General features: G+C 43.6%; 1 protein-coding gene across 1 annotated transcript; it reads right to left on the bottom strand.

Moving 5' to 3' along the window:
• Positions 1-1,052: 1,052 nt before the first annotated feature.
• On the bottom strand, positions 1,053-2,426 carry LOC112614576 (olfactory receptor 2C1). The gene has a single exon (XM_025371248.1). The coding sequence runs from the start codon at positions 2,419-2,421 to the stop codon at positions 1,513-1,515; it is 909 nt and encodes a 302-aa protein (XP_025227033.1). The 5' UTR covers positions 2,422-2,426; the 3' UTR covers positions 1,053-1,512.
• Positions 2,427-17,046: the final 14,620 nt, after the last annotated feature.

The following is a 17,046-nucleotide window of genomic DNA, read 5'->3' on the forward strand; positions in this document are numbered from 1 at the left end:
TGCAGTGGCGCAATCTTGGCTCACGGCAACCTCCACTTTCCAGTTTCAAGTGATTCTCCTGCCTCAGCCTCCCAAGTTGCTGGGATTACAGGCACCCGCCACCATGCCCAGCTAATTTTTTTGTATTTTTAGTAAAGACAGGGTTTCACCGTGTTGGTCAGGCTGGTCTCGAACTGCTGACCTCGTGATCCACCTGCCTCGACCTCCCAAACTGCTGGGATTACAGGCGTGAGCCACCATGCCTGGCTTAATCTTTTCTTATTAAATAATAGATTAGTAGAAGAGAAACTGGAATGTAGGCATAAGGGAGAGGGTAAACAAGATGATGGAGAGATATATGGATGGAAAGCATGGAGAGATATACTGCATTATTGTTATTATTATTGTTGTTATCATTATTGAGATGCAGTTTCACTCTTGTCGCCCAGGCTGGAGTGCAATGGCACGATCTCAGCTCACCACAACATGTGCCTCCCAAGTTCAAGTGATTCTCCTGCCTCAGCCTCCCAAGTAGCTGGGATTATAGGCATGTGCCACCATGCCCAGCTAATTTTGTATTTTTAGTGGAGACAGTGTTTCTCCGTGTTGGTCAGGCTGGTCCTGAACTCCTGACCTCAGGTGATCCGCCCACCTTGGCCTCCCAAAGTGCTGGGATTACAGGTGTGAGCCACCGCACCCGGTGGTATACTGCATTATTAAGAAGAGACAGGCCAGGTGAGGTAGATCACACCCATAAGCCCAGCACTTTGGGAGGCTAAGGCAGGAAGATTACTTGAGGCCAAGAATTCTAGACCAGCCTGGGCTGTTAACATAGTGAGACCCCATCTCTACAAAAATAAAAATAAAAATTAGTTAGGTGTGGTAGCATGTGCCTATAGTCCCAGCTACTCAGGAGATGGAAGGATTGCTTGAGCCCAGGAGTTGAAGCCTGCAGTGAGCTATGATCATGCCACTCTACTTCAGCCTGGGCAACAGAGCAAGACTCCAACTCTTAAAAAAAGTGAAGAAGAGATAAAGAGAGATAGGCAAAGATGATGACAAATAGGGTAAAAAGATGAATTGTTTGGGTCTTCATATGAAGTTAATAGTACATCGCTTGATTTTATGGAATGATAGTAACATTATATAAGATACTGCAAGTGGGGGTACTTTGCTTAGAAAAGTACAGAATTCTGCATAAATATAAGGCATAATAAATAACATGTGGGCAACAGAGACAGAGACAGTGAGACAGGTCTGTAACAGGTCAGTAACCTCTGAGCCCTCAACAACATGTCTGCCCTGCTATTGGTAGTCCACAGTAGGATTTTTGGTGAATAAGTGTAGAACATTACAAATAACACTAACCATGTTCCTGACAGCTTAGGGCTGTCAGCTTAGGGTTGTCAGGAACATGCCTTGGTTTTACTGGAATTAGTATTCTTCATGTTCACCTGGCCAGAGAGAGTTAATGAGAAACGCATGTAGAGATGAAGAGGCAATAAATAACGAAGGAGTGTTCTCTCAGCCAACTTATCTTCCTTTCCCCAGCAACCTTCTCAGTGCGCCCTTCACTTCCATGTTCCGCAGCATGTAGATGAGAGGATTCACCATGGGCGTGACCACTGAGTAGAACAGGGAAATGAACTTGCTCTGGTACTGGTTGCTGTTCTTGTCCGGAAGCAGATAGCCATAGCTGGCTGAGCCATAGAAGAGGAACACCACCAGCAGGTGGGAGAGGCATGTATTGAAGGCCTTTCGCCTCCCCTCTGCCTGAGCAGTGAGGCAGTAGGAGATCAGGATGATGCTTAGTGGGACTGCAGTGAGGAAGGTGCAGACACCATTGAGCACAGCCTCGTTGAGGCTCGTGTCGCCACAGGCCAGTTTGATCATGGCAGGCACCTCACAGAGGAAGCTCTCCACCCTCCGGTGCCCACACAATGGGAGCTGCAGAGTGAATGTTGACTGGATCACAGAGTTGCCCAAGCCACCCAGCCAGGCAATCACAGCCAGCAGCCAGCAGAGCTGGCGGTTCATGATGGTGGTGTAGCGGAGGGGCCGACACACTGCCACGTAGCGGTCAAATGCCATCACCACGAGCAGGATGCACTCGGTGGCCCCCAGCCAAAGGAAGACATAGAGCTGGGTCACACAGCCACCATAGCTGATGGTCTTGTCTGGTCCCCATAAATTGATCAGCATTTGGGGGACTGAGCTAGTAGTGAAAGCAAGGTCCAAGGAGGAGAGGTTGCTGAGGAAGAAGTACATGGGTGTGTGGAGCCGGGCATCCAGGCAGGAAAGCAAGATGATGATTGAGTTCCCAAGTAGGGTCAGCAAATAGGAGAAAACGATGGCTATGAAAAAGATCATCTCCAGCTGGGGATGGTCAGATATGCCCATCAGAACAAAGCCCTTCAAGGAGCTGTCATTGGCCCCATCCATCACTGGTTGCCTTCAGTCACTTGACAAATTCATTCAGAGCAAACTGCTGGGAGAAAAGCAAGTCAAGAAGAAGCTGTTGGCTGAGGTGGATTTGCATCAGGAATGGTCTAATAGTTATCTGGGATCCATAGTTAAGTAACAACCTATTTTTTGTTTTTTGAGACAGAGTCTCTCTCTGTCACCTAGGTTGGAGTGCAGTGGCACAATCTCAGCTCACTGCAACCTCCATCTTCCTGGCTCAAGCAATCCTCTTGTCTCAGCCTCCCAAGTAACTGTGACCACAGGTGTGTGCCACCACATCCAGAAAATTTTTGTATTTTTTGTAGAGATGGGGTTTTGCCATGTTGTCCAGGCTTGTCTCCAACTCTTGGGCTCAAGTGATCCATCTGCCTCAGCCTCCGAAAGTGCTGGGATTACAGCCGTGAACCACTGCACCTGGACTCCAACTTACTTTTTAAGATTGCAAGCTTTTTTTTCTTTTTTTCTTTTCTTTTTTTTTTTTTTTTTTTTTGAGACAGAGTCTCACTCTGTTACCCAAGCTGGAGTGCAATCTCGGCTCATTGCAACTTCCACCTCCCGGGTGCAAGCAATTCTCCTGCCTCAGCCTCCTGAGTAGCTGGGACTACAGGCATGAGCCACCATGCCTGGCTAATTTTTGTACTTTTAGTAGCGACAGGGTTTCACCATGTTGCCCAGGGTGGTCTTGAACTCCTGACCTTGTGATCTGCCCACCTCAGCCTCCCAAAGTGCTGGGATTACAGGTGTGAGCCACTGTGCCTGGCCTAGATTGCAAACTTTTGTTGTAATCCCCATCTAATGTTGGTTACACAACGAATGGAAAAGTTGATTCTATCAGAATGTCAGGCATGAGCTAACACGGAAATGAAGGAAATACCTCATGATGACAGAACCAAAAGACCCCAAGAACTGAGGGGCTCTTCAGTTGAGAACAATGGCTATGACAGGATAGAGAGAGTTGACCATTAGAATTAGATGTGAAAATTCTCAAAAGACAAATTTCAGTCAGGCATGGTGGCTCACACCTGTAATCCCAGCATTTTCAGAGGCTGAGGTGGGAGGATCGCTTGAGCTCCAGTGTTCAAGGCTGCAGTGAGCCACTGTACTCCAATGCCTGAGTGACAGAGGGAGACCCTATCTCTTGAAAACAACAGCAACAACACATTTCGCCAGCCAAGGTTTTCATACGCTCAGGGAAGGGGGAGGCAGACACATTGCATTTGGAAAAGCTCCCCAGAAATCTCTGTTAAATTTCCTCTGCTCTCTTCTACATCCCTCCCCTCTGAGTTTTACCTCAGTGCTAGATCTAGAAAGATGACGTTTGAGGAATAACATGATGAATCTATAAAATCGCAGAAATAATGGAAAGATTAAATATTGACTTATGCTCCAAATATAGAAGCTGGGAATATACAATTTAAGAGGAGGTCAATGTAGAGCAAACAAAACTTCGCTTAAGCTTAAATAAGTTTAGGTGGAAAAGGCAAAATATACAAACAGAGGTTATGCAAAAAGGGGTTAAATTAGTTAATGGGTAATTAGTAAGGGAAATTACAAGATTTACAGAGGAGATCCCTATCTTTTCAGGTATATAACTACTATGCCCACCTCTAACTCATCAAATAACTCTTTTTTTTTTTTTGAGATGGAGTCTCCTTCTGTCGCCCAGGCTGGAGTGCAGTGGTGCGATCTCGGCTCACAGCAAGCTCTGCCTCCTGGGTTCACGCCATTCTCCTGCCTCAGCCTCCCGAGTAGCTGGGACTACAGGCGCCCGCCACCATGCCCGTCTAATTTTTTTGTATTTTTAGTAGAGACGGGGTTTCACCGTGTTAGCCAGGGTGGTCTCGATCTCCTGACCTCATGATCCACCCGCCTTGGCCTCCCAAAGTGCTGGGATTTCAGGTGTGAGCCACTGCGCCCGGCCAATCATCAAATAATTCTTAACATCTCATGAGACCAGGTACAGTCTTTCTTTTTCTTTTCTTTTTAATTTTTTTAGACAGAGTCTAGCTCTGTTGCCCAGGCTGGAGTGTAGTGGTGCAATCTCAGCTCACTGCAACCTCTGCCTCCCTGAGCCAGGCCTACTTATTCTTTTCATCTAGGACTTAAGAGAGCTGAGGAACTGAGTTACTAACCTAATAATCAGCTTATCTTTCTTTTCAGAAGTTCTTCCTGAAATCCATTCGACTACTTCCTGCCAGTTCAAGTGCTCATTCCCTTGTGTCCCTTTAGGGAAAAGAAACAGACAGGGCTGGGCACAGTGGCTCACACCTGTAATCCCAGCACTTTGGGAGGCCAAGGCAGGCAGATCACTTGAGGTTGGGAGTTCGAGACCAACCTGGCCAACATGGTGAAACCCGTCTCTACTAAAAATACAAAAATTATCTGGGCGGGGTAGTACATGATGGAAATCCCAGCTACTCAGGAGGCTGAGGCAGGAGAATCACTTGAACCCAGCAGGCAGAGGTTGCAGTCAGCTGAGATCACGCCATTGCACTCCAGCCTGGGCGACGAGAGTGAAACTCCACCTCAGAAAAGAAAAAAAAAGAAAGAAAGAGAAACAGACAGAAAGACAGTGCTCATCTTCTTCCAAAGTTGTTTGGTCTGGGGGGGAGCTGGTATTAGACAAAGTGAACAGGGATTTTCCTCCTCCCCAAATCTTAGAACTCAAGAATAAGAAATGGGGGAGTTTGAATCTTAAGTCAATTAACGATGAATGAAAGAAAAAAATACATAGTTAATAGTAAATTTATGGAAATTATTACTGCTAAGAGACATCACAGTAATAAGATGTCTTGGCTCACTGTGACCTCCACCTGCTGGGTTCAAGCTATTCTCCTGCCTCAGCCTCCCTAGTAGCTGGGATTACAGGCATGCACCACCACACCTGGCTCCCAAAATCAGTGCCTTTAAAAAGCTATTTAACACTGTCCGTTTTCTCTCTCCTTCTCTATCTGCTATTTTCCTTTTCCCATCTTTTTTTCCCCCTTTGCCTCTCTCTCCTATATCCTGGATTCTCTAATAATCAGTCTAGGGATTGTTTATGGAAATGTACCTTTGGCCTCGAGATTCCCCCACATCCATCCGCTGTCTCCATGCTTAGTGAATCAAGGAGAGAGGGCAGGCATGGGACCAAGAAGGAGGCTGTGCTGCGCTCCTCCTGCCCGCGAACTGGGGCCACAGCTTTTAACCTCGGGGCTCTTCTGGCCCTGGAGAAACATTGGGTCGCATTTGGAAGCCTGGCTTGCTCTGGCTAACTCTGTAGAGCCCAAGGGTAGATCTCCACCCCTGCAGAAGCAATTAGCACAAAGCGCCAGTGTGGCCAGAACACAGGAAAAAGCTGTCCCTGAAGAATTGACTCAGTCTTTCACCTGAACTCCCTCCCCAAACACAGATTAGTAATTGAACTAGTAATAAAAATGACAGTATTTCTTAAATAATTGCTAATTATATGATTTTATTCTTTTCAAGGTGTTGTGACATTATCAAACTTAGTTCCTAAAACACTATACGATGTGGGGGGTGTGGAAGGCAGGTGGCCTTATCTCCTCTTGGCAGAGGAGTAAGTTGAACATAAAGTGGTTATATGACAGGAGTGACCTGACTCCTGTGATGGCTTTTCTACAGGCTATCCTATGCAGAGGAAGTTGCTCTTTTTGACTCATCATCTGAGAGCTGTCATCCTTGAGTTTTTGTTCTTTAGAGGGGCAAGGGCAGAGAAGGGGAGTCCCGCTTCTCTGGTTCCAACATAAACCACAAATCAGGGACATGAGCCTTAGACACTCACAGGGTACCCTGTGAAAAGCAAGAACTTACAGCCACTATTCAATAAACACATAACAGGTGCCTGGCAACCTGAATAGGCCACTAGATGTCACAGAAGATGAATTACCCTGAAACTACTGACTTAGAAACCACATTCATTCAAGACACAGTCTCTAAGGGTGGAGAGTATGCCAGGTGCAGGTGGGGTACAGGGTGAGCAAGATCGGTCTGGCTCCTGCCCAGTGGGGCCCACTGTGCCGTGGGCCTGGCCCCAGCAAATCTCTCCTGATCATAGAACTGTTTGCTGGCTTGTGCTGTGTGCTGGCCACTGTGTCCAGCAGTTTATAAACATGATCACAACCACCACACCAGGCAGGTGTTATTATTCCTGTTTTACAATAGAGGAACTGAGGCTGAGAGGTATTCAGTAATTTGTCAAAGGGCAAATGGCTAGTAAACTGCACAGCCACTAAAATGAGGTCTATCTAACTCCCAAATCCATACTTATGAGAAACTGGATAATCTCAATGTCCATCAGTAGGGGAATTCGGTAAATGATGACTCCTCTATGGAATGCTGTGCTCGCTGTCATCATTGGTCTCTGCAAGACCTCTCTTAAATACTGTATTTTATTCACTTTTTCCACTTTATTCCCAGTCCCCATTCTCGTTCCTCTGCATTGCCCCATAGGCATCTAATGCATTTGGTCTATTAGTGTTTGGATAGATATGTGTCCTTTAAAAATATATAGTGTTATTTTGTGTATGTGCATGTTTTAATTTACACTAATAGCCCTCATTCTGTTTCTTACCTTTTCATAACTTTTTCACTTTGTTTGAATAGACATCTACGTTGTTAGGGATGCACTTAATGTTTCTATGCTAAATATGCATCTATCATATTCTATTTATCCATTTAATTAGAGATGAATATATAACTTGCCTTTAATTTCCACCTACCACAAGAAAATGCTATAGTGGGTGTGTGCATGTGTGCATGTGCGTGTGTGTGTGCATGGGTGTTCATGTGTGTGCGTGTGTGTGCATGTCCGTGTGTGTGCACGTGTGCATGTGTGTGCGTGTGCGTGTGTGTGCGTGTGTATGTGTGTACTCTTTTAAGGGCTAGATCTGCAGGTTCTGATATGGAAGAACATCCTAGGCATATTGCTAAGTGATAAAAGCCAGTTGCAGAGCAATGCACATCATATGATCTCATTTTCTGAGAAAAACCACATATATGTACATATTCGTTTGTATGCAAACAGGAAACTCTGGAAGGAAAGAAAAAAGCAGGCAGCTGATATGAGGAGTGGAGGTGTGGACTGAGGAGGGGACACTGCACTACAGCCTGGGCAACAGAGCAAAACTCCGTCTCAAAAAAAAAAAAAGTATGTGTGTTGTTTGAATATCTTACAGTAAACCTGCATTACCTTGATAATTTAATTAGTTTAATTTAATTAGAGATGGATCTGGCTCTATCACCTAGGTTGGAGTGCAGTGGTGCGATCCTAGCTCACTGAAGCCTCCAATTCCTGGGCTCAGGCTGTCCTCCCTCCTCACCCTCCTTAGCCACCATCCCTGGCTGCTTCTTTTTTTTTTTTTTTTTTTTTTTTTTTTGAGACAGAGTCCTACTCTGTCACCCAGGTTGGAGTGCAGTGGCACAATCTTGGCTCACTGCAACCTCTGCCTCCCGGGTGCAAGTGATTCTCCTGCCTCAGCCTCCCAAGCAGCTGGGATTACAGCCTGGCCTCCCCTTTTACATTTTTTAAATTATAAAGGAGGCCGGGGGTGGTGGCTCACACCTGTAATCCCAGCACTTTGGGAGCCTGAGGTGGGCAGATCACTTGAGGCCAGGAGTTTGACACCAGCCTGGCCAACATGATGAAACCTTGTCTCTACTTAAAAAAATACAAAAATCAGTCGAGTGTGGTGGTGGGTGTCTGTAGTCCCAGCTGCTCAGGAGGCTGAGGCACGCGAATCGATTGAACCCAGGAGGCAGAGGTTGCAATGAGCCGAGATCGCGCCATTGCACTCCAGCCTGGGTGAAAGAGTGAGAGAGACACTCTATCTTAAAAAAAAAAAAAAAAAAAAAAAAAAGAATGGACATTTTCATTAAAATCTTTTAAGTGACAAAGAGTTTAAGTTAAACATTTTTTAACATTCAGAGCAAGAAGGAACCCTCATATATCATCTAGTTTTTTTGTTTGTTTGTTTCCAATTGAGGTTGCTGGAACCCTGGGTGGCCCACTCAAGGGGACCATAGGTCTGGTTAATGGCAGACTGGACTGACTTTCAAGCCAACCTCAGAGTCCAGCTGGACATACTCGCATCTCCTCTGAGATCCTCTAGACTTCATACTTTGCCTTTAAGTTTGGTTACCTTTTCCTATTCATTTATTCATTCAACAATCATTTTCTCAGTGACCTCTATGTTCCTGGCCGCGTCTTAGGTACTTGGAATATAGTCTATGCCCTCAGGGAGTTTGCAATCTGATTGTAAAGAGTTAGAACACACATACACACACAAACACACACACACACACAGAGTAAAGCAAAGTCTATAACATATCAAGTGATGATAAATTTTATGAAGAAAAATCAGGCTGAGTGCAGTAGCTCATGCCTGCAATCCCAGCACTTTGGGAGGCCAAGGCAGGAGGATTGCTTGAGTCAGGAGTTCAACACCAACTTAGGCAACATAGTGAGACCTTGTCTCTATACAAAAATTTAAATATTAGTTAGACATGGTGGTGCACACCTATAGTCCCAGCTACTCGGGATGCTGAGGCAGGAGGATTTCTTGAGCCCAGGAGTTCAAGTCTGGAGTGAGCCATGTTTGCACAACTGCACTCCAGTCTGAAAGAGAAAGAAAGAAAGAGAGAGAGGGAGGGAAAGAGGGATGGAAGGAGGGAGGGAGGGAGGGAGGAAGGAAGGAAGGGAGGGAGGGAGGGAGGGAGGTAAAGGAGAGAAAGGAAAGAGAGAAAGAAAAAGGAAAGAGAGAGAGAGAGAATGAGAGAGAGGAAGGGAGGGAGGGAAGGAAGGAAAGGGAAAGAATCCCCATGCTTATTTCTCTCTACTCCCTCATAGGCACCTACTCTATTGATGTGTTTGATATGTGATTGTTTGGATATGTATATGAATGATACATATATGTGCATCCAAACAAATATATACATATGTGTGTGTATATATATACCATGTGTATGTATATCTTTGTAAAACATATAATGATGTTTTGTGTATCTAAATGTTTTAAACTTACATCAATGGTATTGTGCAATACCTCTTATTTTATTTCTTACTTTTTTTTTTTTTTGAGATGGAGTCTCGCTGTGTCGCCCAGGCTGGAGTGCAGTGGCCGGATCTCAGCTCATTGCAAGCTCCGCCTCCCGGGTTTTTACGCCATTCTCCTGCCTCAGCCTCCTGAGTAGCTGGGACTACAGGCGCCCACCACCTCGCCCGGCTAGTTTTTTGTATTTTTTAGTAGAGACGGGGTTTCACCGTGTTAGCCAGGATGGTCTGGAACTCCTGACCTCGTGATCCGCCCATCTCGGCCTCCCAAAGTGCTGAGATTACAGGCTTGAGCCACCACGCCCGGCCTATTTCTTACTTTTTAATTCACTTTTTCCCCCACAATGTTTTCACTTATGTGTTCAAAGGTACATGTCCATATTGTTGTGTGTACGTTCAGTTTCATGCTTCTAATGATCAATATGCATCTATCACATTTTATTTGTCCATTACACTAGGGATGAACATATAGCTTGTCTTTAATTTCCTACAATGACAACAATGCTGTAATTAGCATATTATATATGTATGTATATTTATACATATATATACACACACACATACATATATGTGATAGACTCTTATTCTGGTCCATAAAGGGAGATATATATATTTTTTGCATAAATGGATAATTGACAATGCTGAATAATAGAGATATACCCAGTTGTACCAACAGGCTGTCCCAAAGGGGTTGTAGCAGTCTACAATTCCTACCAGCTATAGAGGGAGGTTCCTGATTTTCCCATGTTCTACCCAACACTTAGTATAGTCAAACATTTTTCTTTGAGACAGAGTCTCGCTCTGTCACCCAGGCTGGAGTGCAGTGGCACTGATCTCGGCTCACTGCAACCTCTGCCTCCCAGGTTCAAGCAATTCTCCTGCCTCAACCTCCCAAGTAGCTGGGACTACAGGTGTGTGCCACCACACCCAGCTAATTTTTTGCACTTTTAGTAGAGATGGGGTTTCACTGTGTTAGCTAGGATGGTCTCGATCTCCTGACCTCGTGATCCGCCCACCTGGGCCTCCCAAAGTGCTGGATTACAGGCATGAGCCACCGTGCCCGGCCATCAGATTTTCTAATGTATGCCAATCTGATGGGCATAAAATGTTATCTCAACTTTATTTGCATTTCTCTGATAACTAATGAGGTTGAACATTTTCAAATAAATATATTAGCTATTTTTATTTCTCCTTCTGTAAATTGCCCATTCATATCCTCTGTTTACTTTTCTCTTCATTTTTCTGTTTTTCTTGTTTATTTGCAATAGTTCTGTTTTTTTGTTTTTGTTTTATTATACTTTATATTCTATGGTACATGTGCACAACGTGCAGGTTTGTTACATATGTATACATGTGCCATGTTGATGTGCTGCACCCATTAACTCGTCATTTACATTAGGTATATCTCCTAATGCTATCCCTCCCCCGTCCCCCCACCTCACAACAGGCCCCAGTATGTGATGTTCCCCTTCCTATGTCCAAGTATTCTCATTGTTCAATTCCTACCTATGAGTGAGAATATGCGGTGTTTGGTTTTCTGTTCTTGTGATAGTTTGCTGAGAATGATGGTTTCCAGCTGCATCCACGTCCCTACAAAGGACATGAATTCATCCTTTTTTACGGCTGCATAGTATTCCATGGTGTATCTCTGCCACATTTTCTTAATCCAGTCTGTCATTGATGGACATTTGGGTTGGTTCCAAGTCTTTGCTATTGTGAATAGTGCCACAATAAACATACATGTGCATGTGTCTTTATAGCAGCATGATTTATAACCCTTTGGGTATATACCCAGTAATGGGATAGCTGGGTCAAATGCTATTTTTAGTTCTAGATCCTTGAGGAATCGCCACACTGTCTTCCACAATGGTTGAACTAGTTTGCAGTCCCACCAACAGTGTAAAAGCGTTCCTATTTCTCCACATCCTCTCCAGCACCTGTTATTTCCTGACTTTTTAATGACTGTCATTCTAACTGGTGTGAGATGGTATCTCACTGTGGTTTTGATTTGCATTTCTCTGATGGCTAGTGATGATAAGCATTTTTTCATGTGGTCTATTAGCTGCATAAATGTCTTCTTTTGAGAACTGTCTGTTCATATCCTTTGCCCACTTTTTGATGGGTTGATGGTTTTTTTTTCTTATAAATTTGTTTGAGTTCTTTGTACGTTCTGGATATTAGCCCCCTGTCAGATGGGTAGATTGCAAAAATTTTCTCCCATTCTGTAGGTTGCCTGTTCACTCTGATGGTAGTTTCTTTTGCTGTGCAGAAGCTCTTTAGTTTAATTAGATCCCACTTGTCAATTTTGGCTTTTGTTGCCATTGCTTTTGGTGTTTTAGACATGAAGTCCTTGCCCATGCCTATGTCCTGAATGGTATTGCCTAGGTTTTCTTCTAGGGTTTTTATGGTTTTAGGTCTAACATTTAAGTCTTTAATCCATCTTGAATTAATTTTTGTATAAGGTGTAAGGAAGGGATCCAATTTCAGCTTTCTACTTATGGCTAGCCAGTTTTCCCAGCACCATTTATTAAATAGGGAATCCTTTCCCCATTTCTTGTTTTTGTCAGGCTTGTCAAAGATCAGATGGTTGTAGATGTGTGGTATTATTTCTGAGGGCTCTATTCTGTTCCATTGGTCTATATATCTGTTTTGGTACCAGTACCATGCTGTTTTGGTTACTGTAGTCTTGTAGTATAATTCGAAGTCAGGTAGCGTGATGCCTCCAGCTTTGTTCTTTTGGCTTAGGATTATCTTGGCAATATGGGGTCTTTTTTGGTTCCATATGAACTTTAAAGTAGTTTTTTCCAATTCTGTGAAGAAAGTCATTGGTAGCTTAATGGGGATGGCATTGAATCTATAAATTACCTTGGGTATGGTCATTTTCACAATATTGATTCTTCCTATCCATGAGCTAAAGATGCTAAAGATCATTAGCCATTAGAGAAATGCAAATCAAAACCACAATAAAATCCCACTTCACAATCATTAAATGGCTATAATAACATATAAAATAGGAAAATAATAAGTGTTGGCAAGGATGTAGCAAAATCAGAACTCTCATACATTGCTGATAGGAAAGCAAAATGGTTTAGCCACTGTAGAAAACAGTTTGGCAGTTTCTCAAAAAATAAACAGAATTACCATACAACCCCACAATTCCACTCCAAGTTATATACCCAAAAGAATTGAAAACAGGTACTCAAATAAACATGTACATGCATATTTATAGCAATACTATTCATTTAGAAAAAGATTAAAAAAAAAAAAACAAATGTTCACCAACAGATGAGTGGATAAACAAATTGTGGTATACTGAAATATTATAGAACATTAATCAGTCCAAAAATGAATAAAGTACTGATATATGCTACAAGGAAGATGAGCCTAAAATATTAGGCTAAATGAGAGAAGCCAGACCCAAAAGGTCACATATTGTGTAATTCCATTTATGTTTAATATTCAGAATATTTAAATCCATAGGACCAAAAAGCCGATTTGTGGTTTCCAAGGACTGTGGGGAGGGGAAAACGTTTATACCTAACAAATAAGGAATCTCTTTCAGGGTGATTAAAACAGGGTTTTTTTTGTTGTTTTTTGATTTTTTTTTTTTTTTTTTGAGACAGAGTCTTGCTGTGTCGCTCAGGCTGGAGTGCAGTGGCCCGATCTCGGCTCACTGCAAGCTCCGCCTCCTGGGTTCACACCATTCTCCCACCTCAGCCTCCCAGGAGCTGGGACTACAGGCACCCACCACCATGCCCAGCTAATTTTTTTGTATTTTTAGTAGAGACAGGGTTTCATCGTGTTAGCCAGGATGGTCTCGATCTCCTGACCTCGCGATCTACCCACCTTGGCCTCCCAAATTGCTGGGATTACAGGTGTGAGTCACCACGCCCGGCCAATTAAAATATTTTGGAACTAGATGAAGCTAGTGGTTAAACAACATTGTGTACGTACTAAATGTCATTAAATTGTTCACTTAAAATGGTTAATTTTATTTTATGTGACTATCACCTTATTTAAAAAGTTGCCTATACTTGACTCCTGTCCAGCCCCACAGAAAACCAAAAACAAGAGAATCAGACTTCCATATCCATGATGCCCCTTTCCCCCAATCTGCCCAGCACCAAACACATGGAAAAATTTCCCCCAAGTCATGGTTTCTACACTGGAAGATATGAGATCAAGGTGGACAACCAGCTTCCTCACCATCTTGGGTCCCCTGGCAGGAAACCTGTCCTTCCCTCAACACACAGGAAGCATCATGAGTGCCTTAAGGGAGAAATATCCCTGAGAACTGCCAGAGTCAAAGGGGGTAAGTGGAACTACCATTCCCAACCCTGAAATCTCTGCTATGTAACTCAGTCAAAGGAGACACCAAATCAGAGTGATTGCTTGGCTGCACCATGCTGTAGGAAGTGCATTCCACAGGTCCTCTGGACCCAAACCTTAGCCAGTCTTCCCACACTACTGGGATAAGCCCTTTGGGACCTTCCCCATTCAGAAAGGTCAGTGCTCCAATCATTCACTAGAGACAAGGCAAACCTGGGCTTAAGGCACCGTCTACTGGCAAAAATGATGCAGTGACCTACCTAGGGTTGGGGGCAGCTTGTGGGGAGGCACAGGGGAGAAATAAATTCAACAGGTAAATTACAAAAAATCCCTAAGAAAACATATTCGATAAAAATCAAAGCAAGCCAGACAGAGAAGACCAGAATAAATAACTATTCCTTCAATGCAAAGACAGACAGACATCCACAAGAATCCACAGCAAACACGGAAACCTGACCTTCATGAATGGACCAAGCACGGAACCAGAACTGTCCGTAACAAGACAGCAATATGTGAGCTCTCTGACCCACATTTCAAAATAGCATTTGTAAGGAAACTCAGTGGTCATCAAGATAATACAGGAAAACAATTCAAAAATGTATCAGAGAAATATAACAAAAAGATTGAAATAATTTTTTTAAAAAATCAAACAGGAATCTTGGAAATGAGAAATATACTTGCGTCATTAGAGACGCTCAACAGCAGAATGGATCAAGAAGAGGAGAGACAGGCTATTTTTTTTTTGTTTTTTTTTGAGACGAAGTCTCGCTTTGTCGCCCAGGCTAGAGTGCAGTGGCACAATCTCCTCTCACTGCAAGCTCTGCCTCCCAGGTTCATGCAATTCTCCTGCCTCAGCCTCCTGAGTAGCTGGGACTACAGGTGCCTGCCACCACGCCTGGTTAATTTTTTGTATTTTTTAGTAGAGACGGGGTTTCACCATGTTAGCCAGGATGGTCTCGATCTCCTGACTTCATGATCCACCCACCTCAGCCTCCCAAAGTGCTGGGATTACAGGCATGAGCCACCGCGCCCGGCCCCCATCTCTATTAAAAATACAAAAAAAAAAAAAATGTTTTTTAATTAGCTGGGCATGGTGACCCTCGCCTGTAATCCCAGCTACTTGGGAGGCTGAGGCATGAGAATCGCTTGAACCCAGGAGGTGCAGGTTGCAGTGAGCCGAGATTGCACCACTGCACTCCAGCCTGGGAGACAGAGTGAGCCTCCATCTCAAAAAAAAAAAAAAAAAAAAGGCTGGACACAATGGTTCACACCTGTAATATTAGCACTTTGGGAGGCTGAGGTGGGTGGATCACCTGAGGTCAGGAGTTTGAGACCAGCCTGACCAACATGGAGAAACTCAGTCTCTATTATAAATACAAAACATTAGCCAGGCATGGGCTGGGCACAGTGGCTCATGCCTGTAATCCCAGCACTTTGGATGGCCAAGATGGGCGGATCACCTGAGGTCAGGAGTTCGAGACCAGCCTGACCAACATAGAGAAACCCCATCTCTACTAAAATTACAAAATTAGCCAGGCGTGGTGGCACATGCCTATAATCCCAGCCACTCGGGAGACTGAAGAAGGAGAATTGCTTGAACCCAGGAGGCAGAGGTTGTGGTGAGTGGATATCGTGCCATTGCACTCCAGCCTGGGTAACAAGAGCGAAACTTTGTCTCAAAAAAAAAAAAGAAAAGAAAAGAAAAGAAAAAGAAACTAGGGCTGGGTGCAGTGGCTCACACCTGTAATCCTAGCATTTTGGGAGGCGGAGGAAATCAGATCGCCTGAGGTCAGGAGTTCAAGACCAGCCTGGTCAACATGGCAAAACTCCATCTCTACTGAAAACACAGAATTAGCCAGGCATGGTGGCAAGTGCCTGTAGTCCCAGCTACTCAGGAGGCTGAGGCAGGAGAATTGCTTGAAACCAGGAGGGAGAGGTTGCAGTGAGCCAAGATCATACCACTGCACTGCAGCCTGAGCAACAGAGCAAGACTCCATCTCAAAATAAATAAATAAATAAAAAATAAAGAAAAAGAAAACTACAGGCCAATATTCCCGATGAACATAAAAATTCTCAACAAAATGCTAGCAAACCAAACTCAGTAACACATTAAAAAGATCATTCACCATGATCAAGTGGGATTCAGCCCAGGGATGCAAGGATGGTTCAACTTATACAAATCAATAAACAAAATGCATCGTATTTACAGAACCAAGAATAAAAACCATATTATCATTTCAATAGTTTCTGAAAAAGCATTTAATATAATTCAACATCTCTTTGTGATAAAAACTCTCACCACCTAGGTATAAAAGGCATACACCTCAAAATAATAAAGTCCATATATGACAGACCACATATTGACATAGGGAAAAATTGAAAGCCTTTCCTCTAAGATTCGGAATAAGACAAGGATACCCACTTTTACCACTTGTAAACATAATACTGGAAATTCTGACCAGAGTAATTAGGTAAAAAGAAAGAAATAAAGGGCTTCCAAATTAGAAAGGAAGAAGCGAAGTTAGTCTTGTTTGCACATGACATGATCTTATATACAGAAATACCTAAAGACTCCACAAAAATTTTTTTAGAATTAATAAACAAGTTCAGTAAAGTTGGTAGATACAAAATCAACAAAATCAACCCAGTCTGGTCAACATGGTGAAACCCCATCTCTACTAAAAATACAAAAACTAGCTGGGTGTGGTGGTGGACACCTGTAATCCCAGCTACTGGGGAGGCTGAGGCATAAGAGTCGCTTGAACCCAGGAGGTGGAGATTGCAGTGAGCCAATATTGCACTACTGCACTCCAGCCTGGGCAATAGAGTGAGACTCAATCTGAAAAAAAAAAAAAAGCAGTAGCATTTATACATGCCAATAACAATCTGAAAAATGAAAAAGAAATAAAGAAAGCAATCCCACTTGCAATAGCTTCAAATAATATATAATACCTAGGAATCAATTTAACCAAACAAGTAAAAGATCTATACAAAGATAACTATAAAACACTGGTGAGGCCGGGCGCGGTGGCTCAAGCCTGTAATCCCAGCACTTTGGGAGGCCGAGACGGGCGGATCACGAGCTCAGGAGATCGAGACCATCCTGGCTGACACGGTGAAACCCCGTCTCTACTAAAAAAAAAAATACGAAAACTTAGCCGGGCGAGGTGGCGGGCGCCTGTAGTCCCAGCTACTCGGGAGGCTGAGGCAGGAGAATGGCGTAA

Source organism: Theropithecus gelada, chromosome 20, assembly GCF_003255815.1.
Source record: "Theropithecus gelada isolate Dixy chromosome 20, Tgel_1.0, whole genome shotgun sequence".
Classification (NCBI taxonomy): Eukaryota; Metazoa; Chordata; class Mammalia; order Primates; family Cercopithecidae; genus Theropithecus; species Theropithecus gelada.

What these genes read in the sequence shown, in the direction of transcription:
- LOC112614576 (XM_025371248.1), bottom strand. Translation starts at nt 2,421, where the DNA reads ATGGATGGGGCCAATGACAGCTCCTTGAAGGGCTTTGTTCTGATGGGC.